The sequence below is a fragment of the Brachionichthys hirsutus genome, unplaced genomic scaffold, assembly GCF_040956055.1.
Source record: "Brachionichthys hirsutus isolate HB-005 unplaced genomic scaffold, CSIRO-AGI_Bhir_v1 contig_245, whole genome shotgun sequence".
Lineage (NCBI taxonomy): Eukaryota > Metazoa > Chordata > Actinopteri > Lophiiformes > Brachionichthyidae > Brachionichthys > Brachionichthys hirsutus.
The window spans coordinates 63588-89720 of record NW_027180450.1 but is presented as its reverse complement, the minus strand read 5'-3'; the positions used below and the strand labels follow the sequence as shown (position 1 = coordinate 89720).

The 26133-nt window shown below is 44.7% G+C and overlaps 1 protein-coding gene across 1 annotated transcript in view; it reads left to right on the top strand.

The window, feature by feature from the left end:
* LOC137914989 (rho GTPase-activating protein 7-like) overlaps window positions 1-25315 on the top strand; it is a 53459-nt gene extending 28144 nt beyond the window's left edge. The window contains exons 5-17 of the mRNA XM_068758466.1: window positions 11184-11255; window positions 13418-13499; window positions 14914-14977; window positions 15059-16683; window positions 17191-17370; window positions 18845-19004; window positions 19659-19866; window positions 20372-20588; window positions 20947-21061; window positions 21982-22197; window positions 23029-23246; window positions 23358-23531; window positions 23654-25315. Of these exons, the coding sequence (XP_068614567.1) occupies window positions 11184-11255; window positions 13418-13499; window positions 14914-14977; window positions 15059-16683; window positions 17191-17370; window positions 18845-19004; window positions 19659-19866; window positions 20372-20588; window positions 20947-21061; window positions 21982-22197; window positions 23029-23246; window positions 23358-23531; window positions 23654-23753 (3431 nt within the window). The 3' untranslated portion in view covers window positions 23754-25315. The remainder of the gene's footprint in view (window positions 1-11183; window positions 11256-13417; window positions 13500-14913; window positions 14978-15058; window positions 16684-17190; window positions 17371-18844; window positions 19005-19658; window positions 19867-20371; window positions 20589-20946; window positions 21062-21981; window positions 22198-23028; window positions 23247-23357; window positions 23532-23653) is intronic.
* Window positions 25316-26133: the final 818 nt, after the last annotated feature.

Below are 26133 nucleotides of genomic sequence, written 5' to 3'. Positions count from 1 at the left end.
CTCTTACAAATATGTATGCACAGAAACCTGAGCTGGAAAAGCAAGGCCATCTGAAGCCTCGTGAGCACGACGGCTTTTAGGATCGAGTTTAAAACCTGTGTGTGAATAAAGACAGAACACAGTAACCCAGCAGTCTCTTGTCTTTGTTTGCTTGCCTTGTGTTTGCCTCATTGCCTTAAAGCCATTAGTACTAAAAGCAAATAAGAAAAGTAGTTTTTTTTTTTCCTTGTTTTTTTTAATGCTGGAACATTTGTATCTCCCCAGACAGGATGCAGTCATTGGAACATATTTGTTAAATATATTCAAAGTTCACTAACCTTTCCAGATCCATATAAATTTATAATAATAATTTGTTCCTTTTAATGCTTTAACTTTTCTACAAATTTTATTTTTTGTCTTTTCCTAATACAAGACACCCGACTTTAGGAGCTGATTCATTTGTTACTTTCACCAGATGATGCTATATTTCACCTGTTTCCATTGGCTGGCTGACTGATTGACAGGTTGGTTAGTTGGCTGGTTGACTGGTCGGTTGGTTAGGGTTACTTTAAAGTAGGTGTCTTAAATTATCACATCATCTCTGAGCACATTTAAATCAGCTGGCATCATCATTTTACAGCTAATATAATATATTTTTTCCCATGCATCTGTTTTGGAAAGAGGATCTGGATAGACAGAGAAGAGTCATATGAGCACCAGAGCCTGATCTGTTGGGCATATGGAGGATCTGTCACTGCTGCCAGTCTCCAGCTGGACAGAATTAGTCCCCCCTGCTACTCAGGAGTTGAGCTGTCATTCCCCAGGGACCGATGATTAGGGGAGTCACGGATCTGACTGAGGCTCCTGCTGTTCATGCTACCTTCCAACCCTCAAACACATTGGTGCCATCTATGGACTTCTAAAATTAATATCCAACTGTCTAGTGAAAATAGTAGGAGGATGACAGTTCAACTCTTATTATCACACTTCTAGAGTGACTTGTGATCAAATCTCAATAAATAAACCCAAAACAGATATATGTTTTTCAAAAAATGAAAGAAAAAGCCACAATTTAATTTAAAAGTGCACGATCTTCCTGCGTCACCCACTGACTGATCCTGCACAAGGAGAGAATGGACATAAGGGACTTTGGAATTTCGTCTCAGTGTGACTTGCCTTAGCACGCCGTGAAAAAGTCAAAAAACAGGAAAGAAGATAGAAAAGGGAAAATAATTCTACACTTTCTATTGTCGGAGATGTTACTGGACACCGCTTATGGGCCTCTGAATGCAGGACACACAGAAAGATAGTCATATCAGTCACGTAGACAGAGCAAAACAGGCAACAGATCCATATATGCACAAAGGTTTTCAGCTTGATGCTGAAAATACCCGGCCTCCTTGGCCTGTCTGACTCCTCCTTTGTTCCTCATTACTCACTTAATCCATCACAATATCGCAGCAGGAATCCTCACTTTTTTGCACCCAAGGCTCTGATTTGTAGGAAGCTGGCTCACGTTTTACACCCTTGCTAAGCCTGGCGGCTGTCTGGCAAGCCGGCCTTCATCCAGAGCGATTCGTCATGACCTCAGACGCTTTTACATTCTTATGGGCCACTGTCACAAGCTTTTTAACCAAAGAGAGCTATTTTAAATGAGCTCATTTGGATACACGTGCAAGAAGCATGGAAAGGCACGGCGCTGTTGAAGAAACAAACCCACCTCAAGGGCCATTTACTAACCTTTGAGGTTTAATCTTCATCATCACAGTCATACATGAGATCAAAGATTTGAATCATCCTCCCCAAAGTAAATGAGCTCAGTTATTTGAGTATTTGCAGAGTTTTTCTGAGTAAAGAGAGAGAAATAAGGCCCAATCATTTTTTTGAGGGGAAGAGACTGTGATTTGTTGGTATTTTTTGTTAACATTAAATTCATAAAGGAACTACAGGATAATACTTTTTTATTCCCTTAAATAATCAACATGTTAATTTGGAAAATCAGATGCTGTAGAGCACAAAACCTTTCCAGTAAGTTTTAAATCTCACTTGATCTGGAATAGGAATTCTGGACATTTCCGGGCTTTCGAGCACCGCTGGAAATATTGCAAAGTGTTCCTTTCACAGCCATATGTTTGGCATCATTAACCACTCCTCAAGTATTTACTTGCTTTCCCAAGCAGACCTCCACCTCTTGTAATTCTTAGAAAATGTGGTCCCACACACACAGTCCCACGTTGTGCTGAAATGAGATTTCTCCGGTATTTAAGCCTGTAGAAATATATCAAACCAGCTTGTTGGAGTCCCTTTAAGCTGAAAACCTCCGAGCTGAGCTATAAAATGTTGGTTTTGAGTCTAAGCAGTGAGTTTAATGACAATAATCAACCGATTTTAACAGCTTTGCTTTAGAGGTTTTCACTCACTTGGCATGTTACCTGTGACGTTTGCAGGGAATAACACTGAATGCTAAATGCCAGCTTCCATTATTTGGAGTGTTTCCTCAGAACTGCTGATTTCTCCAACACTAAATGTGTTGAAATTCTTATTCGCCTCAAATTATTTTATGGAATGGTTTTTTTTAAACTTTCAACATCAGGTTTTTCTAATCGTGTGTTTAGTTGCTGATCGGTGCAAATCTTCTGTCTTTAAGATACTTAATTAAATGGTCAGCTTGTATGTCAGTATCAGTATAGTAAACTACATGATGTTTGCCACCAGAAGGTTTATGTATACAGATGTTGGCAAGAGAGCTTTCCCACGCCGCTATTATGAAATGCATACATCTGGTAGATAATCAGCACGGAGGATATAAAGTTTGCTGTACATGTGTGCATTTAACTGTGTTTCTGTGGTAAAATGTACACGTGTGTTTATACTTACACTCTGTTTGCTTTTGCATTTACTCATTAGTGTTGGCCAATAATTCTCCGGGCCATTATCCGAACTCCAAGGTTGAGTGCAGTCACATATGGTAGTACTTTACAGGGATACAAATATTCTACTGCTTAAAGATGCAGCATATGCTCAAAGATTTACAGTGAACTGAGCAAAACAAATGTATCTGCAGATTCTGGCCACTGCTAGGTTTAGATGTTTGTTAGAGTTTCTAAAACCGCAGAGGAGTTCAGGATATAGTTGGATGTGAGTCTAAAGTCGTCCGTGGAACAACGTTCACTACATGAGAATCTGATCTGAAAAGCGATGGAAGTCGTGCTTGATCCGAGATCACTCTCCACGCTTCAGCAAACTCAAAGCCGTTCCGTCACAGACGGAAACAACTAGCGGGATCGATCCCCTGGATAACTATACCCACAGTCCAAAATACAGGCGACCCAGTCAGACCCCACACAGGCAGCGCAGCATGTCGTCCCAATTCATAAGCAGCCAAAAGGAAAGTGTTCAGCAGCCAGTCGTGTAATTTTGTCATAGCTGCAGAGGTAAACAATTAAAATTCCTCATCGGGATAGTAAAACAACTCATTTGCCCAACCGGGAAAGTGGTAAAGATTAATTAAACACTTTTCTTTCCTGGAGCGAGTAATGGGAGTTCCTTCAGAACTCCCAGGCACTCAAGAGAATATGGCGGTGGGTGAAGTTATTTATGAGGTGGGGCGTCAGCCAAAGTTTCAGTTACCCTACATTAAGTAGGGTCAGAGATTGCTGGCAGACTCCAGGTCTGTATTGTAAAGTTTGCTCCACGTCTGAAAGCAGCTCTTTATTGTTGTTTGATCACAAGAAAGACCGACGTAGATTTGGAGTGAGTAGATTTCTCAGCGCTGCGCTCGGCGAGGCGAGGCGAGCGAGGACAACAACACCTGGAGCGTTTTGAACTCTGCACAACGCCTGAAAGCCCGTTGCTCCTTGACAACAGTTTGTTTACCCTGTTTGTACTTTACCCATCATTTGAAGCCTTAATCGCTGGAGCCGATGAGTAAAACCAAACCCAGTAACAACCGTAAGCTTTTGTTTTTTTGAACCCCATCAACTGGTTGAAAAACACGCCGACCCATTGTTTCAGTGCGTGTCGGCCTCCTGCCTCTATTGTGATTACGGTCAGTCCATCAAAGCCCGGAGAGGGTGGCGGCGAGGCATTTCGTCCGCTTGTCTGCTTCACACATCCTTTGTTTGTGTGTTTGTGTGTGTGTGTGCTGGTCCAAGCCTCTGTCTCAACACACTTCCGCTTCACCATTGTGTGTGTTTTTTCCCCCCTCTCGCTGCCTCTCTTTCTCTATCTGTGTCGCTCTCTCTAATTGGGCCGATCCACTCGTCCATAGATGAGCTATTTCTGGAGATTCCTGTTATGAAAAGATTATTCCCCCTCCCTCCTCCGTCTCACTCTCGCTCGCTCGTTCACGTGCACACACTCACTTACACACACACACGGACACACATTATTATAGTAATAAATGCACAGAATACTCATTTCTTCTCTCCTTTAGATTACTTTATGATGCCTCTTGACTAACATCTTTATGACTTTGCTATCTGACCTTCTTGTCCACCAAAAAAAAAAACAGTTCGGAAGCACACATTAACGTGTTAATTTGTATTTTAGGCTGGCCACCATGACCTTTGCTGACCTATACTTTGATTATCTCTTTTGTGAGCTCTTGTTGACATGGCCTTGGGTGTTGGACTGACGTATCCGTCCGCTGACCCTCACCTGGCCTCGGTGTTTGGGGTTAGAAATAGAAGAGGAGGGTAGTAGTGTGAACCCCAAGGCAAGGATCTTTTATCTCTCATCTATTTTTTCCGGCGCCCGACTCAATTATTTTTTTTGTCCACTTATCCAGTTTCTGAAGAGTTGACCCTCCTGGATCGACCGCATTATTCTCCTCCTCTCCTCTCTTGCTGCACATCCGTCTATTTAAAAAAAAACGCAAGTAAGATTAGCATATTATCACAATGTAGAACTATCAGTGTGTCAATGCGACCTGCCGTAAATGTGCCGAATGTGTTGAGAATGCAGCCAATCAGCGGTGTTTGTGGCGCGTCTGGAGCAGAGCAAGAGCGCACGAGCAGTTCTCTTTCCACTGCGCCACCTGCAGCTTCTCCAACTAATCCAGCGTTATAAAGGAGCGTCTCTGTGGCTTCACTATTTTCTAGTGATATGCAAAGTGAGTCTCAATCTCCAAATCAGCTGCGCTTCTTTTCCGACAGGGACATCTTTGCCATGCGTATTGCCGATATGACAGATTTGGAGCTTTGGGCGTTTTCCCTTCGGCATGGCGATCTGATGGAACTGGCCTGAGTCGTTCCGTCCTTTTCCAGCTCCTGCTCCTCTTCCATCAGGTGGGAGCACCGGAACGGGCGGAGGAGGAGCCACAGTGGAGTTCCCCATTCCTAAAGCTTGAATCACACCACTCTCTTCCCATTCACATTCCTGCCAGGGACCGCTCCATTCAGGCGCTCGCAACGTAACGTTACGCGCTCAGAAGATAAAGGGATTCCGTTAATCGCAGCCGTGTTAGATTAAAAGCCATGGATGTACTGTCCTGCGTAACAGTCAGGGGATCTTCGCAGACCATTCTGTAATTTAGAGTTTTCCCTTTCCCTCTGGATTTAACATGCGCGCTTCGCCTTAACATTGGAGGCGACCTGGCTGCACAGTAACCTGCCGAGGAGCAGATGTGAGTCTGGTTTTACGCGGAGGCTGGTCGCGACAGAGACGATACAAAAATGATATTAACACGTAAGTAAAGTATGTAAGCCTCTTTTAAAGTCATCAGTTTTATAGAATTCTGTTTGAAGTTATGTCTCCCGACGTTGGTGCGGTTTCCTGTTTCTCCTGGAGAAATAAGACCTTTTTTTTCGGCTGTTATTATTTATCAGCATGTGTAGATTTTTATTTTATTTTTTGTTACTTTTGGTTTGTGAGACTCGATGGGGGGGGGGGGGGGGGGGTTGCTTGAAATTTGCCTCAAAGTTAAACACTTCAGTTCGTTTTAGGAGCGAAACGCTGCGGGCTGTCAGATAAGAAATCTCCCTGCTTTGCGCGTAACTCCGCGTCTCCGGCGTCTCCAGTGTCTCCAGCGTCCCCGCTCCTGGTCCACAACCCACCTTAGTTTCCATCTTCTTTTTTTTTTTTTTTTAAGTTTTACGCACGACCATTTACAGCCAGCTGTTCTGCTTATCGGGAGCAGCTCGCACATCTGGTCACTGGGAGGCGGCTGAAGTGGAAACCTTGACCCATGAAGCCGAAGCAACGTCTTGAGCTGGAGTCGGGACTTTCTCACGTTGTCTGAGGCTTTCCTTAATATTCTCCAAATGCCTGCCATATTTGTGCTTCCGTTTTATTTAAATGACTAATCATTCTGCCCTAACCGCTGACCTAATTGGATCACTTTGATGGGCTGGGTTCTGTCAGTATCTAGAATGAAATGTTCAGTCCTGAGCTGGCGGGCTCAGCTTGATTTGTGGGATTTGGCTCTGTCTCTGCTGTTCTAACAGTTTGTTCCAACTCACGTCTCCTTATCAACTTTACCCCAGGCCTTGAATAGATATGAGCGCAGAGGGAGGTTGACCATATAACCGTTAAGGATGAGCTTTAAAGCCCCTGTAGACCTGGGGGAACATTACATGATACAGTACACAGAATTTGAGATTTTGACACTTCACACACTTGATGAGTGACTGTACAAGAGTTTACAGTAATATGGAAGTCATATTTGTTGTACACACTCTGAACATATATATTTATACAATGTATGTCAGTCACTGATGGCACTAAACGGTTTAGCGGTTGGTGCGTGTGTCCTGAAGAGAGCCACAATCTCTGCTTAACAGGAAGTGAGGTAAGGCTTTATCTGGATGATTTATGTCCAGTTTTTGCTCTGTCTCCCGTGAGAAGGCACATATGGTCATTTTTTTCTGATTACCCCCCCCCCCCCCAACCAAAGGATATCTGGCTGTCCTGGGATCTGCTTATGAATGGGGATTGTAAAGAGCTGTCATCTGGTTGTGGAAATCATATCACAGGCTTTGAACACACCATGGTCACCTGATCCATGGCAAAATCCCACCTTGTGTGCATAAATCTTTCACCAGGGAACATGGGGCGGGCCCTTTGGGGTTAGGTCTGTGATGATCCATCAAAGCCAACTGGATTTTTCCGTGCGTATGTGTCCACGTATTCATTCTTGTCCCAGCTGGTTGTAGGAAGTTGGAATAGATGATGCAGTAACCTTATTCTCCATGGGTGAGTGTGTCAACGGGGCATAGCTTGGGGCCAAACAAACGGTGATATTCTTGGCATCATCTGGCTTAGCTGATGGCCATCCCCTCTTAAGGAAGACCAGCTGTCTCCGTAGAAACACAATACCCAATTCCAATCTTCTACAATATCTGTTGTGCTCTTTGCACTCCCGCTAGAGTACTGGAGGGACTTTACGTGAGTGACAGGAATGCGGTTTGGGATCATGGAATAGCTCAATCAATGGTAAATCATTTAGAAACATGTTCTCCAAGTTCATGAACACATCAAGAGTTTGTCCCTTGTCACCACAGAAGTGAAGGGCAAACACTGGCAGCATCCAAGCTCCCGGATTTGCTTGTTCTAGATTGCGGCTGAGCCGCGGAGTCTGGCCAGGTTTATCACATCGACTGTCTAGACCCACTTTGCAGCTCTTTCAGAATGACCCACAAAGACCTGGAGTTGATAAAGACCCTTTGCCTGGCTCTTGGGTTGTTTTACAGGCGGCACTTTGAGACCTGGCGAAGATCAGGTATATGCTAGATAAGCTACCTCAATTCACAACCACTTTTAGTGAAGCATTCTTCTCTATCCACCAACTTCAAAGGGACAGTCCCAGTGATAACTGAATTCAGACTCTTGACCTCCAGGCTGCCACGTATGTAGCCGGGCCTTTTGAGGTGGGAAGCAGCATCCTTTGTTTGCGAGCCGTTGACAAACTCCCACCGGAGCTGAGCATTCAGACTCGGCCAAGCCAGACTCCGCTTTACCTCCCATGATGGAGAGTGGCAATTGTGAGAATTTCCTGCCACAGGAAAGGAGAGGGGAGAAGGGCTGTGTAACGTTTGAGCAAGCAAGGAGAGCAGAGCGTTGAGGGTGAGAGAACAGAAATGTGGAAGGCAAAGTAAAGTTGTGGGTGTGTAAAGAAGTTGATGCACCTGGTTGTTGGCAAAGCCATATCCTAACCAACGTCAGGCACATTCCAGGGGAAAAGCCCCTTGTGATTCGTATGAAAATTTCTATTAGCAAAGTCTTTACTGATGATATATGGAGATAATCACTGTGTTGTTTTCACTCATTCAACCCAGCTAGAACTCAGTGAGTGAGACTAATGTTCATACAGAATGAGAATTTTTTAGTTTGAAGCATGTCCAAAGCGTAACAGACTATAATATCTGTCTATCTCTATGTCCTGCCTGACTTGGATCAGGAATCCCGTCTGCCCCCCCCCCCCCCCCCACACACACACACACACACACACACCACACACACACCCTCCTCAGCTAGACAGCGTGTTCTTTTCCATTCATTTTTTATGATTTACATATCTTCCCATTCAGCTGTTTGTTTGTCTGTTGCCAAGATAACCAGCTGGGACCAGTGATGGTAACACATTGCCAAGCAGGGGATGGGCTTGATTTAACACAAAATTACCTTTTGCTCCACAAAATACTGGCCTCTGAACACTTTGTTTTGTTCCTGCAATATGTGCAATATGTAGTCTTCATTGAATTGGGTCAAAATGACAAAGGACTGACAAAGCTGTGGCTTGCTGGTGTAATACTGGAATAATTACACTTACCTGCACTGGCTTTCCTTTCTTTGATTTTATTATCGGATGGATGGATGTAAACACACAAAGATGGTATTTTAAGTACAGTGATTGGCTTTAAATATTTGGGCCTGGCCTTACTCCTTTCACATTTACAGCCTTTTGTATTTCAACCAATTTAGCACAAGTAGACTAAATTTCCCCATCAATAGGTCTTTAACCACATTTTTTTCTCAGCAATCCAACATATTGAAGTGCTAATTGCTTGCTGTGGCTGTACACATAATTACCGGAGCCAGTGTTTGTCTTGGCTGCATCTTCACCTATTATCTGACCAGGAATAAACGAAGGCCGGGGCTTGCGGCCGGGTGGCCCGTAGCCACTGCAGCGCCACTCGGCTCTCTTCCTGCAAGGGAAGCAGGAAGAGGAAGTGAGTTAGTTCCTTTAGCGAGGGCTGAGCAGGACAAGTCAGTGAATACAAAAAGTCAAATGTACCAACTGATCACAGCAAGTAGAAATGTAAAAGGGTGGAAGGGATGTTTGCTGATTACATTTTTACATTCAGACTGCTTGAGATATTTTGTAATAAACAGCTTTAATCACTTTTTTTTTTTGCATACAGTATAATGATATGTTTATGTAGCAGATTGTTTATGCTAAATGAAGCATTTCCCAAGCCAAGCAAAACAAGATTATATTCTTGCTTCACCCTGTGACTGAATGGAGACAAATTATAGCGTAAATAATGTGATAATCTTTGTTTCCGAGACACACCATTGCTATATTTTGTCACTGTGAAGTCAGTTTGACACACGTTCTCGTCCACCGGGGTGTGTCCCTGGATATCCCTCACCTCCAAAGGGGCTTTATGCATCCTGCAACCTTCTTTTTTGGAGTTTGAACAGTGTGTTTGTATATATCTGACTTAAATTTCAATAGCCTTACTGTCTTTTGCGTGGTTTGCCTTTAAGCACGAGGTTGTTTTTTTTAAAACGCACGTGGGCTTGCATGTGACCACACACAGATACACAAGCAAAACGCAAGAAACTCTGGCTTTACACAGCGTGCATTCAAAAATGTCGGTATAATTACCCTTTGGTTTCGATGTTTCTCTGGGTTCACTATTCTCCAAAAATACTCCACTCAGCATACCCACCAAACACACAGCTTCACTCTGTTTCACGCCCGCAAGAAAGCCTGGCGCTCCTCTGTGAATGGCTGCTCATGTGTCGGGGTGGCTCCAGTGATTGAGGGAAACCTTGTCGTGGTCTTGTCGCACCTTGTTGTTGACGGGTTTGTCTGCCGTCTCAGCTCGTTGTTGCTATGTAAACGCTCATGAGGCCCGATGCAGCGGTCCTCTTCCTCTGCTCGCTCTGACAGTTCTTTTTTCGGTTACCTTTAACTTGTCCTTATCAGGTCAACCCCCCAGTTGTTGGTGTCTCACCGTGTTCCACACGACTTATTATCTCTATTATCCCGGTAGCTCTGTCCCAAAATGCCGAAGAGTCATCAGTCATAGGAGTAAGAACTATTCCTTTGAGCAGTTTTATCCTTCATTTGAGGCAAAACAGCCTGTGGAGGTGATGGGGCAGTTCAGAAGGACTGGGGCATTAGCAACCATTTGGCATATGTCAACTGAAGGACTTCAGCAGATAATTCACATCACTGTGGCTCCTCTGACACAGTCGACCAAAGCATTCAGCCGCCACTTAGCATAGCAAGCCTAAACGTCACACCCCTGTGCTGAAAGAGGTCGACTGAAGAGCTTGTCTGGTAGCGCCGGAAGGGCGGACAATGTCCAACTGCAGCAATGGCATCGATGCACACTTGACAAACAGACATCAAATATGTGTAAAATATATGTCCAATATTCGTCCATGTTAAACCAGAGGTGCCATTTTTGTGATCATATTACCATCATTTGGTGATATAAGCTGGAGGGCAGCAGTTCACATACAGGAAATCGAAAAATAATTAAACCTCGGTAGGAAATAAAAGTATTTTTTACCCATAGAATTCTACCTATTCAGATGAAAGAAAAGAAAAATGTCTCTGCACAATTTTTATGTGAAGGTAGAAAACACTGCCTTGCCTGGATAAAGAGATTAAGTGGTGCGCACTTTGGTTTGGGGATGGATGTTAACACAATTTGCAAGATTGATGCCTTGAACTCGAGCTTTAGATGCATGTGAGAAGAGAGAGAGATACTATTAGTGAGAGATAGCTAAAAAATATCAAGGGGTTTACTTTTCAAAGGATGCTGAAAATGCATTTGATTCACATAGAGGAAATATTTTTGGGTTTTGTGTGATATTTTATGTGCTGTGCTCAAAATAATTCCATTTGGATTGGCTACATATTCCAGGTTATTTGGGATTGTTAATATATTTGAACTTTGATTATATTTTCTGTTCAAGTGGAATGAACATTTTCCTCCAATTCTTCCACTTTGTTTCCTCTGCAGAGATTGAAGCCAAAGAGGCCTGTACCTGGCTCCGAGCAGCAGGGTTCCCACAGTACGCCCAGCTTTATGAAGGTAACCACCCTATGAGACACCTCGCCCACTCCCCACTCTCCCACCTTTAATAGCAATAATGATGACAGAAAGAGCAAAGGAGGCTACATTAACAGAGGTGTTGGTCTAACAAAGCCAGCATTTGAATGGGAATTATAGTGTTGTAGCCAGACGTCTTTCTTTGTTGTTGTTGCAACATCTGCAGGCTGGTTAAGTCTGAAATGAAATTACTTTAGGTAAATTGGAACTACTAATCTTGGATAGCTCAAAAACTCATATCACAATCCTGCCAAAGGGATAGTAGTAGCCATACTACTGAAATGTGAGCACCCACCCTGCTCTTTTTTATTATGAATGCTAGAAAGCTTATTTAAGACCACTATGTCCTTCATCAAGCACAAAGTGCCAACATTCATGCTTTGTATGTACACGTGACACAAATAGCACAGTGTTCCTCAGCAAGAGAGGGCGTGTTTTTTGTAGTTCAAACAAACCTTAGCTACTGTGTTACATAAGTTAATAATGATTGAACTTTAAGAAAGAAAGAAAGCTTTTTTTGTTAGTCATTGAAATGTTGGCCGCTACAAACGCCGCAACAAAAATTCAAGGGGCCCCTTGAAACAATCACACACATGCATATATGTATAGGGGCCTAATAGCATGCGGAGAAGGCATAGGGTGAAGGGGCCGCCATGATCGGTGCACATGCAGCAGCAGTTGGGGGGGGGGGGGGGGTCTGTGCCTTGCTCAAGGGCACCTCGGCAGTGCTCTGAGGGTAGACTGACCCCTCTCCAGCCACCAGCACACACTCCATGTTTCACTCCAAGCAACTGAGCCAGCTTAGTTGATGCACACTAATGCTTTATTTACACTTCTTCTCTGGATTGTTTGCTCACAACCCCCCCCCCCCCCCCCCCCCAAGATTAGAAAGATAAGCTCACGGTTTACAGGAGCTGCCCTAGGTGGACGATGTGTCCAGAAAGTGATGGATAGAGCAGTTAAGGTTGTGTAATGGGTACCATGTGAACTCCTGCAACTAACATTAGAATGAATATAAAACAGTTTATTTATTTTTGCTTTATTTCCAGTCTAATTGGAAAATGTACATTCTTGAGCATGTTCCTCCGGGGACATTTCAGCAAGCATAAATCTAGCTGTAGTAGCTCCAGGTAGCAGCTTTAACTATCCTGCTATATGAGTTACCATGGGCGTGCCAATTGCCCTTATGTAACTCCAGGATGATGTCAACAGGTCATTGCTTGTCGCCACTTTGCTGTAAATGGTTTCCTCTTTGAGCGGAAGGCTCATTGTGTTTCCGCGAGGCAGATGACGCCGTTTCTCAACGCACGGTAAATAAACTGCAGCAAGAAAGTCAGAACCACAATCTAACAACATGCGGATTTAACGCCCACGCTCGTGCGTTATTCGTCTCCACACAAGTAGGAATTTGTACGAGACATTTTTTTTTTTCCGGCATCCACAGGACAATCCCCATTGTCTCTGCTTCCTATGCGATTGCCTCACTAAAGAGAAGCAGACTGATAGGCCTGTTTCAGTACAGTAGGCTAAAGTTGCCTCCCTTATATGGCATTTTCTCATCATCATCATCATCATCATCACCCCTGGGGATTTAGATTCAGGATTCTAACATTTCGGTTCTACTGATAAATCTCTATACCAGACTTTGCTTAAAATGACCTTTAATTTTAATTTACCTCTGCCACAACCAGTGGTGTGGATTTGCCAATGGGTCGTGCTTTTAATGAGGTAGACTAGGGGGGGAAAGAAGGAGGAAAGGAAGTTGAACTTCCAAGCGGCGGTGCAGTACCTATTGTCATTCTTCAATCAATCCCCTGTTTTCTCTCACCGCGTTCCACATCCCCCCTGCCTACCAGGTCTGAAAGCTGCAGCTGTGTTTGTTTGGTCAGCTAAGACGCTACTTCCTCTTTTAGCTTTTTATCAAGCCTGTATGTAAGGAGTCGGGGGGAGGGCGGAAGGCCCTGGTGGGCGTTTCAGTGGGTGGCCATCGTTTTTTAAGGTTAGGTTGTATCTTTACATTCCCAACACCTTGTACTTATGAGCAAGTTTAAAGTTGATTCTGATTCAAATGCTTTACATTAATCAGGCCCTTTGATTCAATCAACAATACTCACACTCGCACTAATCTCACTTTCCCTGTTCAGATTCCCAGTTTCCCATTGAGATCTCCTCAGTCACCGGGGACCATGACTTCCTTGATCGTGACGCTATTGAGGCTCTCTGCAGGTGAGATTACAAGTCAAACTGAACCTTTTGTGCTGATTTTCTTTTCAAGCTACATTCCCGTTAGTTTTCCTTCTTCCCTTTTCATTACTATCTCCACAACCCCCCCCCCCCCCCCCCCCCCCAAATGAAGCCATGAGGGTATGACTTCAAAAGGAGGCATGTTTGGAAAGCTGCCATGGAGATGAAAGATTGAGATAAGCACCCTGGAGTTATGTACTGTACTTTTCCCTCTCTCTACTAATCTATACATGAACCCTCATACAATATCTTAAACATTGCTCAATAGAGGGTTGGATCAGACAAATTAAGAGACTTTTAGAACTATTTGACTTTGGCTTGTTGCTATATATTTTTGGTTATGGCAACCAAGAGAAATCTATAATAAAAAAATATATAATTAAATAGTGGTCACCAGAATTTGTGTAGAAAAATTCACAATAGTACTACAGCAGATACTTTAGTTACACGGAACAAACTAATGTCAATTTTGTGTGACTTTGTTCATTTGCATAGAGTGGCCATTTGCAAAAACAAACATTTGCCTTGTGTAAGATAATTTTCTCTGTTTTTTTTTTACCTGCACTGTCACCAAATGCTTCCAACATTGCACACCTGTCCTATCTTACCGACTTGTCAGTTCACTTCTCTTATGCAATCATTGGTTCAGGGCTGGGATTACTTCATGCCTTCTAGTCAGAAGTCGGAAAAAAAAAACACACACAAGTTCCACCTTACTTTGTTTTGCAAAGAACAAAGTGCAATAAAGGTGCAACAGCCCCACCTTGAAAGACTGTGTAACATAAGAATCTACCTCAGTAGCAATCACAAGCAAGACATAAATGACTTCACAAAGTTAGCTTAAAGGACAAAGGGCGCAATGGGCAGAAAGGACTTGGATGATAAACCAGCCGATGCCCCTTCCATAGTAGTTTGCGAATAAGGAGGAGGTCAATGGCACAAAGGGCAATAATGCAGTCACCTCTTTGACCAAATTCAGAATAGCACAAATCAACCCCAGCAGGTGTCCCTCCATACATCTGGAATCTATCATCTTAATGCCTCCTGTCTTGGCAGCCTTTCACCCCCCCCCCCCCTCCCCAAAGCCCCAACTATCCCTCCGTTCCCATCCCCTCATCGTTCTCCATTGTTATATGATCTACTCTAAAATCTCTCCAGAGGGCGGACCCCAGCACCCTCACTCTCCTTGCCAGGTGGCTGCAGGGATAAACTTACTGCCCCCCCCCCCTCGGTCTCATGTGGGGATTATCCTTCAGCAGCTCATTACCCTGAGTTGTTCCCCCTCTGCCTTTCTATTCCCCTACATTTTGTTTCATCCCAACCCATCCTGTCTTCCATCATACATCCTCTTGGAGGTGAGAGGTTTGTGTTTATGCAGCTCTCCCTGTGTTCACAGGAGACTGAACACCCTCAACAAGTGTGCTCTAATGAGGTTGGAGATATCACCCCAAAGAAAACGGGTAAGTCCGCATGAATAATGTCTAAATCTATCCGTCCCATGTCCCTCCTCCTTCTTATCCCCTCCTTCTTATGCCCTCCAGAGTGAGGACTCTGATGAAGACGAGCCCTGTGCCATCAGCGGCCGCTGGACCTTCCAGAGGGACAGCAAGCGCTGGTCCCGCATGGAGGAGCTGGAGGTTTTTCCCACACTGCCCACAGATGCTGCTTTGAGCCCATTCCTCAAGGACCAGGTTTCCCAGAAGGTCAACTGTGCCTTGCGTGAAGGAAATAGTTCAGAGAGTGTTCTGACTGACCTCAGTGAACAGCCTGAAGTGGGCTCTATCCACAGCAGTGGGAGTGGAGGAAGAGGAGAAGAGAAGAACCCTGGTGCTACCCTGACAAATGAAGCTGTTCCGACAGGAGCCACTCGTGCCAGCTCCGTAGCGAGCATGTGTTCATCGTCAGGCACGGGTGGCTCAGGATGTGCAAATGAAGATTCCCTGTCTGATGGGATGCCTCCATCTCCTCTGGAGACACTTAGACAGTTCACCTTTGATGTGAACACGGGGATGGGGGCACCAGGAGGAGTTCTGGATAGAGGAGGTGGCAAAAGCACACGATCAAGAGCCAAGAGTTTTCTCAAGCGGATGGAGAGTCTGCGGCTCCGCAGTGGGACCACGCCCAAGAGAAAGAAGAAGGGGAGCACCGGCGGAGGGAGGATCGAAATCAGCGGCCCCGTCGTCAAAGAGGGCCTGGATGATGACAAGTTGCGGAGACTCAACTGCGTGGACATCTCCAGCATCAACCTCAATCAGAACTTCAGTCACCACCACCATCCCACCCAGACTATGACACTTAACAGGAATCGCTCAGTATCCTACTCCACTCAGACCAGCAATGGTAGCACTGGAAGCACCGGGAGCAGTCAGTCTGAAGCCAGCAGTGGGAGCGCAGTGAGCACGCCGAGCCCGGTGACTCGCACTCGCAGCCACAGTGTAGCGGCCGGCTCCAGTAAGAGAGGAGGAATGTATCTGGAGGGGTTTGATCCTTTCAGCGTTCCACAGCAAGCTCCAGAGCGACAGCCGACACCCCCACCCAAATCTGCCCCACCCATCCCCTGCCAAAGCGCTAGTGGAATGACAGTTGATGAGCAGAACCTCAGGAACAACTTCAGAGACAATGGCAGGCGAGCAGAAGAGGAAGAAGAGGAGGGCCTGATATTCTTCTACTTGCCAGAGGGTCACAAACCTGGAACCTTCCCAAAAGCCCTGCAGGATGGGAGTTCACGTTTTAACAATGGGAACGATAACGGGAACTCTGTGATCTTGAGGGCACGGCAAACTCGACGCCAGCGCCGTGGCTCTTCCGGCTCCATTGACAGCCGGCTTAGTTTTTATGACAATGTCCCTTACGCCGAGAGAGAAGAGGAGGACGAGGGGGACGAACAGAAACTAGAGCAAGTCCTGAGGCACGTCAGTGGCCTGCAACGATATGTCAACGCGTGGTCAGAGGCCGTGGCTGGTGAAGAGGAGGACGAAGATGAAGACTCTGATTCAGCGCTGGACTCGGCCTCGCCATGCCCATCCTCCCCTCTGCAGAACCCGCTCGAGGAAACGGAAAACGGGAGTGACCAAGACAGTACAGGAAACCCTTTGGGCGAGACGGAGGAAGGGGGGAGAGAGAGGAGAGATTCTGGCGTTGGGGCATCTTTAACCAGATCCAGCAGGTCAGTGAAGGTTAGAAGGTCAGATCACCAAATGATTGGTTTACACACTCACACACACAAAAAAAGGAATCTGATCTGTCATGGTTTGCAGAAAGGCAAATGTTGAGGTGTAACAAGGAAAAGTGTTTTCCTAGAGAGCAGCAGCAAAGGCTAAACAGAGGAACATGCTGGGACTTTGCTCCTTACGTAATGCTGTCGACTGCGCTGGAATGCAGCTTCGTCTCCATAGGACTGCTGCTGTTCCCTCAGGAATCTGCACGCCACAGTACAATTGGGGGGTGCAGGGTTTTTTTTTTTTTTTGGTCTTTTAGGCAATCTCTCAATTGGTGTGTACACAAATCCCTGTAATCGCTAAAGCAATCATTTGCCACTCAAAACTGCGTATTCCGCGCCTGGCTGTAGCGTTTGTGTAAACTTATCCTTTATTTAATTACTGTTTTTGTTCTCACATCTCGGTTTATGCTCTCTCTCTCTCTCTCTCTCTCTCTCTCTTTCCACACACTCCAGGCCACAGAAACTCCGCTGGCCAAGCTTCCAGAACTCTCATCAGCCCAGCTCGGCCTTGGCCCAGCTCCAGATAAGCTCCCAGTCTGTGCTCCAGATGAATCTGCTCCAGAAGTTCTCTCTGCTGCAGCTCACTGCTCTGCTGGAGAAGCACACTCCTACGAACAAGCATGGCTTCAGCTGGTGAGTGGACTGCTGGGTTACATGTGTTGAGGAGAAGGCGACTTTTGTCACAGGGGGCAGTTTTTGTTTTGTTTCTTTTTTTTTTTTACCTTTGTAAGTGATGCCTTTGAATATATCCATTGAGCCTTCCATCCATCCGACCATGACTCCTCCCAGTCCCCTCCGTCTGCAGGTTGTTGTCTAGTGTGGTGACGGCTGTCCACAGAGGTTGGGTTTCGCATTCTTTTCCCATGCCCATAATTGCTGGGAAGGGGCGTGCATTGTCTTTTTCTCAACGGGGCAATCGTGGCAGCTCACACACTTGGCGTGTCAAGCGCTGGGGGGCTGGAATGATCGGTCCTCAACAATTATCCTCCCTCCTCTGTCTTCTTTATCGCTTCTAGAATACTGGTTTGACCTCGCTTTACATGCTGAGCATGATTACCCGATGGCACCTAATATCCTCCTCAGGACTCCACTCCCATACTTAACGTCTCCTTCATTGGTATTCATGCATTTTCTCCCTTTTTTCCCCCCTTCAGGTGAATTACTGTGGACAATTTGTTTGAAAGGAAAGCATTGGAATAAAAGCAACGGCAAAAAAAAATCAATAAGACAGACAACACAATGCATGACATTCTTCTCACTTAAACTTTATAATACAGAGAACACATTTGCATAATTGCTATGATTCAAAGTTTAACAACTAAGCAGAATGATTTTTCTTAAATCATCTAAAAAAAAATAGGGACTTTCCAAGTTGAAAAAAAGTAGAAATGGAATATCATGTTTTCTGTTCTGTTTTTTGCCTTCTACACTTTCTGGAATACAAAATGTTATGTCACCAGCCCGTCTTAAAACCCATTTTCAGTTCAGAGAAGAGCTTCCGAGTCTTGCAATTGCAAAAGACATGTCCTGAGTCATGAATGGTCTCTCCCCACTAAGACAAACTCACACCCCATGCAGATAGACTGTCATAAATCTGTGGGCCCTTGTGAAACGGTCAGTTGTGTGTTTCAACTTCGGAGTTTGTGGCTGTAAACTTTCTGTTCACTTGCACCTGACTTTGCACATACGCAAACACACAGAGTAAGAAATAGTGTGACAGATACTGTGTGCATGTGTAAAACGGCAGTCCTCCCCTTCGAGCCCACTGGTTTGTGTTATAATCCCACTGCTGTTTTCTATCCCTATCATTAACCTGGAGGCAGGCACTCGGTTCCCTCCCTGCACACACATAAAACATCGGAGTCTGTATTCATTTGAATTAGTCTTTCAGCTTGGCTTAAGTTCCGAATGGAAAACTGGAATGGAAAGAAATTTGAACCATCTCTCCGTTTAAATCCATCCTGGGAACACACTGATTTAGAATAGTAGTTTGCGTGCTTTTTGTTCATACTCGTGTTGTATGTTACTGCTGAAGTGCTAAATATCCAGAGAACGATGTAGCAGCATGGATAAATTTGCTTTCCTTCTGTGTGTGTGTGCGTTGAAGGGCTGTGCCGAAGTTTATGAAGCGGATCAAGGTGCGCGACTACAAAGACAGGAATGTGTTTGGTGTACCACTGCAAGTCATCGTCCAGAGGACAGGCCAGCCTCTGCCCCAGGGAATTCAGCAGGCCATGCGCTATTTACGCAATCAATGCCTTGACCAGGTGAGACAAAGAACACAGACAAAGACATCATAGATACTATATCTACATAATACATTGTAATCACAGCGTACCGTTAGTGTCAAAATACCTGTCAGACTGTCATATTGATTTAACCACTTTTTTCGTTTTGTTTCCAGAATAAATAAAACCTTTTTTTTTAAGCTCCTAAAGTTACATAATATACAGTTTTAAGACATCTGCGATCAGTCCAATACTCAAGCATGATTCAATCAGTGAATGTTACGTAAGATGGAATCGGAAAACGACTGCTGCCACTTATGGAGCAATAGTTCCTCGTGGAGGGCAAGACGTAAAGCAGAGTGATGGGGTTCTTTGTGTAGCAGGACAAGGCGCCTCTGTTTTGGAAGTGACGAAAGCTCATGGAAAATAATCAAGCTGGACATGCCAGGCGCTTTTTTCTCTTTTCCAACTCAACATTTGCCATTCCATGCATCATCAAAGTCCAAAACAACATTCACTACTCAGATTCTCTTTGCTTCTTGTAAATAAGTACACAATAGGCTCTATTGTGATGTAACCATGTATAGTCAGTGTAACCCCTGGTTATATGCAGTAAAGCATATTTTTCAATGACAGCAGCCTGCACTAACTCAAAGATGTTTTAGGATCAAACTTAGTACTTTTATTTTTCAGGTGGGTCTTTTCAGGAAATCAGGAGTCAAATCCCGTATTCAAGCGCTCCGTCAGATGAACGAGGCGAGTGGCACCGATGGGGGAGGAGTCACCTACGAGGGCCAGTCAGCGTATGATGTTGCTGACATGCTGAAACAGTACTTCAGAGATTTGCCAGAACCCCTGCTCACCAGCAAACTCTCTGAGACCTTCATCCAGATATATCAGTGTAAGAATACACATGTACATTCAAATCCTCTTGAGACATGGCTCCACGTATCACACACACACACACAGACAGGCACACATCCATAAAAGAATTCCATGCTAATTCTCTTCTGTTGTGGTAGATCTGTGGATGCATGCCCGCCACAGAACCAAAAATTGTGTAACTGTAAAAATAAATAAGGTGATGTATTTGATGCTTCTTGGACTCACTGTTAACAAGAAGTTGTAGTTCAGTTTCTTAGGGACTGATTATATAGTGAAAATAACCAGTCCTATGCACAAAGTATGCAGTATATAGTGTACTTACACACTCAAGGGGGCTTATGTAATACGCTCAACTCGGCACAGATCCCTTTATAGCTCATTACTCTCTGGCGAAGGAAAGCCCTTCTCAGCCCCATGCTAAGCACCAGATGCCGTATTAAAGATTGCATAACGAAGTATTGCCAGCGGTTAGTCGTCATTTTCTGCATGCAACTTTCACCATCGCCCTTCTCTCCCTCCAGACATGCCTAAAGACCTCCGCCTGCAGGCCGTCCGCGCCGCGGTGCTGCTGCTGCCTGACGAGAACCGCGAGGCCCTGCGGACGCTGCTGTGTCTGTTGAGCGACGTCACGGCCAGCGTGGTGGAGAACCAAATGACTCCTACCAACCTGGCCGTGTGTCTGGCGCCGTCGCTGTTTCACCTCAACACCCTGCGGCGCAAGGAGAGCTCCTCACCAAGGTGTGTGTGTGTGTGTGTGTGTGTGTTTTGCATGTACACTTGTGAGCTGTTGTCACTGCGTTCGCCACTTGCGTAACGCGTCACGCGCTGAACACTCTCAGAACAGGAAAAGGTCACTGTGAAGAAACAATAGAGCAGGAATACTGATGAGGAGGAGAAGAAACAAAGCCTTCTGGATGAGGAAGGGACTGAGACGGAGAAATACAAGTTTATTTAAAACATCTTTACCGAATTAAGGAATGTACTTTGTTCCACATTTGATAGAAGATGGTTCAGATATTCATGGTGAAACTCGACTCGTCTCCGTTGTTGATGATAATGCATCCAACTGTTCCTTTTTTTTTTTTACCTTCCATAGGGTGATGAACAGAAAGCAGACGCTGGGAAAGCCGGACCAGAGAGACCTGAATGAGAACCTGGCTGCTACTCATGGCCTGGCACACATGATCCAAGAGTGCAGGAAACTCTTCCGGGTTAGTAGTTAACCACGCCAGCAATGGATGTGGACTCAAACTGAACAAATTCCTCTTTTTAAGTTAAAGGTATAGCGAGAAAATGAAAAGCTGACAAAGTCATGCAGGTTTATTGGCTGACCTCTAGTAGATGGAAGAAGCGGACGCTAACTACGCCACTCCTAATCCCGTCTCAATCCCATGCAGAATAAAGTGTTGCTCTTCCAGTGCAGTCTTCTCCATGAGGTTGCAGCAGATTGTAAAATATTCCATGCTGTGGGTCATTACTGCTCAGTTTAATGAGATTATAGGAGAGCTTCCTGTCCTGTTGACGTCGCACAAACAGCAAACTCAATTTCGTTTAATTAGTTTGATCTCTTTTCGCTTGTGGGTATTCACAATCGAAAAGAGATTGAATTAAAAGACCTATGAAATATCCAACTGTTCAGTATGGGCTCTGTTTCAATGCGCCTCGTGCTGTCTGATCAGAATCCTGTTTCCCAGTGATTTTGTTAGTCTGCAATTAAACCCGAGAGATGGCAGGAAAAGACAGAGAGAGAAAAGACAAACAGATGGAAATGGGCCGTTATTAAGTTTTGTATTGCTTTGTGTCCTTTTGCAGAGTTTATTGATATGGTTTCCTGTCAATTGATTAAGATTAATCTAATCAGGCAGGAGGAATAATTAACGTAATGTTATCATAGCATATTTACAGATTGATTTACAACATGTCAAAGTGTAGCTGTTATTACTCCAGATTTTTAGTTTGGCAACATGAAGAATTCTTAAATTCTGCTCCCATTTCATAAAATAAATTCCGAGCCATATATGAAATCAATCACAAATTAACCATCATACACCCGAGCTCCTCATGGCCGAGGGAGCAGCATGATGGAAAGCCAAAGCAGTGCTCTCACTGTACTCCTCGTTCTTTCCCACAGATCCCAGAGGAGATGAACCGCTGCAGGAATTCGTACATGGAGCAGGCGCTCTTGCCACGGCGCTTAGAGGAACTCACGGGTGACGCCGCTGGGCGGGGATGTCACAGGGCCTACCTGCAAGACAGCCTAGACGGCCTCCTTAAAGAGGCCAAGGACAAGTTCAAAGGTTACGACAGCCGCTCGACGCCCGAGCATGCAGAGCTGGCCTGCAGAAAGGTGAAAACGCTTGTTCATTCAGTCAACCCGCTGTTTGGTCCGTATGGCTGCTTTCAGTGTGTTTGTTTGTGGTAGAGAGTCAAAGAGTGGAGGAAAAAAAATCCAGCCAATCTGTCTGTGATGAATAAACAGGCCACCATTCATCAAGTAACACATGTCTTTATCTCAGCTTCTCATCCTCTCCTTTTCCTCTTCATGCATCTGTCCAAAGCTTCTCTGAAATAACTCGTGGAAAACCAGCAGTCGGGGTTTCCTGTATAGAAACACATCCGTGTGAAGCTGACCCCCTTGTTTCTCATTCCCACACTGCTACTGGACTCTGTCCCAGAATGACATCAGCTCGACACGTGAACTTCACCAGTATCCCAGGCCTAGATTTCCTGTCCCTGCTTCAGTTTATCTTTTCTCCAGAGTGATCACAGGAGTGCAGCGGGTGTGTTCTTTGTTGTTAAATGGCAGAATGGTGTAGCTGAGCTGAAGAAGGCTTCATGGTGGCTCTGAGTGATTTTCATGCCGAGGGACGTAACGTAGAAAAGAAAATATTTAGCAGCTCAATTTGAAGTCTCATCAATCACTCAACCATGAGAATGGTGGAAGGGAACATTTACACATAAAAACATTTCACAGTGTCCTTAAATGAAAATAAATACTCAACTTTAACAGTCATTCGGAATTCTCGGCTAACGGCAGGCGTGTCCATGAGCCCATCGTTTCTTATCGTCGCTCTGCTTTCAGCTTTCACCTGAAGAAGAATAAAATGGCACCAAAACGCCGATGGATTGTAAAGGAGTTGTACGTGAGGTAATTGGGGCCCCTTCCATATTTGTCCAGGTGCATGATGGTTTCCCACTGCGACTGTGGAAGGTCACCGTGGATGTGCCTGCGAGTCCTGAGGAGGTTCTGACTCGAGTGCTGCGGGAGCAGAGCCACTGGGACGAGGACCTGCTCGAGAGCCGGATGGTGGAGACGCTGGACGAGAGGACAGAGGTCTACCAGTTTGTGAGGAACACCATGGCTCCACATCCCAGCAGAGACCACCTGGTGCTCAGGTACATATGCGTAATTTCCTCCTCTTATTCCTTGTCGGTTTTGCTTATTATTTTAGATTCTACGCTTATTTCATTTTATTCTAATCCAAACTCCTCACTTTTTAAAACAAGAACTTGGCTAACAGACCTGCCAAAGGGGGCCTGTGCACTGGTGTGTACATCTGTGGACCATGAAGGCGCACCTGTTGTAGGTGTTCGGGCTAATGTGTTAACGTCACGCTACTACATTGAGCCCTCCGGAGCGAACAAGTCCAGACTCACGCATATTTCCAGGATCGACTGCAGGTGAGTGAATACTTGGCAGCGGCAAAGACAAATTGGGGATTAGAAGAAGCCTTTTGTGGCCATTGCATGTCTTTTTAGCTGAAGGCATCATGCTATCATAGTGTCTCGTTCATCTTCCACAGGGGCCGTTTCCCAGAGTGGTACAATAAACTGTACGGACACATGTGCGCCGCTGATGTTGCGCGGATACGTGACTCATTCTCAGGGACCGTGGACAAATGATGACGTGGTTTGCAATTTGGGCAACAACAGACTCGCAGCTCCTTAAATTCGGTGCCAATAGGATATTTTAGATCCTACGCAGGACTTGGAAGTGACTCATTCCATCCGGACCAACAGAGAGGAAGATGGGCTCAATGCATCTCTAAACTCACATTTAAAGGACAGTTCCTGGATTGAAGATTGCTCTGATTTTTCTGACTAATGTTGTGGTTTTAAATCAATTCTGTCTGAGACTCACGCAGACATTTATCGGGACCAAAGGACGTGATGTCGCTGATGGGAATGCGAGGTTTAGACTTCATCAAAATGGGTGCTCTTGCTTCTGAGAAGCAAAGGGGGGGGGGGGGGGTTAAGCGTGTGCATGTGTGCGTGCGTGAGTGCATGAATGGTCAAAGCAACAAATGGTTAATGAATATATATTCCTCTCACTGGTTTCCAGTGCTGCCATAATGTGTACATACAGTATTCTCTAATGGTTTGTGTCTGCTTTTGTGTTACCTCTGCCCCCCTTTTTCTGTTACAAGAGGAATAGGCAATATAATAGTTGTTAGATTGATAAGTCAGTGGGTGAAGAAAGATGCGATTGTTTTTGTTATATGCAGAACGAGTAGACGGGGTCTAGTGAGATGGCAGATGAATGATAGAACAGAGGGTTTTATTTTTGCGTTTTTGGCTGAGGGAATCGGTGGCTGGCTCACCAAAACGACATTGAATAATCGAGGAAAGGGCCTCTGGAATAAAAGAATATTCCACTTGCATGTTTTAACGTTCAGATTAGCGCCATGCTATTGTGGTATCTAATTTCTTCAACAACCTTTAGGAGCAACAGAAGCTCATTAAGGGAACGTCTGTAACTGAGGCGCAGCGTTAAATACAGGATCACGCCAAGGAAGATAACAAGAGGTTAAAGAAATGGCTCCTCAAGGCTGAACTTTTTGTCACTATTCAGAAAACAAACAGTGTTGGTGTCGATACGAGCACAGTCGGCTCACTCTTTAGTCGTCGTCGTGGGATGAGCACTTCACACTTATTGTGACGTATATGAGCATCACCAGAAACCTCCAGTTTAACTCTACAAGATGACAGAGGGAGAAATGGTCCTTTTATAAAGGTGGAGATTTTACAGGTTTTACTGTAAAGAAGAGTGAATATAGAATATGTGTTTAAATTTCAAAAAGAAGGAAAGCTATTCTTTGCTGAAGCTTCTTTGTGCCGTCACGTTGGCGTTTAAGAAGCAAGAGGCGAAGGCCCTCGTATACAAAGCTGACCTTCATCACTTAACGTCGTCGCTTCGGTCCGACAGATCGTGTCTGTCATGTTCAACTGTAGGATGTATTCACTAAGCCATTGTTAGTATCGCAATGCGTTTTAAAAATGTGTCTGCCAAATAATAACGCATGACAATGGCAGTTAATTTAAAACAAATATATTTATACCTCAGATATATGTTTGTTTTGTATCATGCCATTTTATTTTATTGTAAATGTTAAGCTTTGTGTTGCAGAAATGAACAAATGTTTTATCTTTTTTATTAATATTATTTCTGTACAGGTTAATCAAAGTGCACTATTAAAAGTATTAAAGTAAGCGTTGCGTCTTGAGCATTTTGTATTCATGAGTGAACAGGAATTCTTTTTCAAACCCCGGACATTGTGACTTTGATTCATAATCCACTCAGATATTTGTTTCTGCTACAGTTTATCACACCTTCTCAGACTAACTGAGGATTTCTGTCTTTCCAACCCCCCCACGTTGCAGCTTCATTCATGCTGCACCAGTACATCCAGGGAGACACCTGAATGCCACCAGCTGGGTTGCTAAACGTGACCTCGGTCCTCTTGTTTCTTACATAATATGTTAGGAAGACAAAGACGTCCATTGTGCCACAGCTGGCCCGGTTCAAACTGAGCAGACTCAATGAAGAGGGGTACCAATGTACCCCTTTATTTATTTTTTGATCACATGTTCAACTATCTCACTCCAATGATGCTCGTAACCTGACCTTTTTTTGTTTTTTTTCTGTTCAGGCTTTGCCTTTATCACAACAATGGAGCGATTATCAGCTGTAAACTGTGCTGTTTCTCGAGGACGGGTACATTCCACATGCGTACAGTGTTTGACATCAGAAACAAGCGTTAACTCGGCTGTGATGGTCCACTGCCAAGAGTCACTTTTTTTTTTTTTCTAGTGGACCATGAACACATCATGCACTCTTATCTAGTACAAAACAGGGACCTATCAAGAGACTCATGCACATAAACACTGATGTGTAGACATAAAATGCACAAACAATCTAAACTTAAATGCTGCCGTGTTTTCAAATTCGTGCTAACATCTTTAGCCGGGGACTCAAACGCCGCTGGAAGATAACGTAGGACCA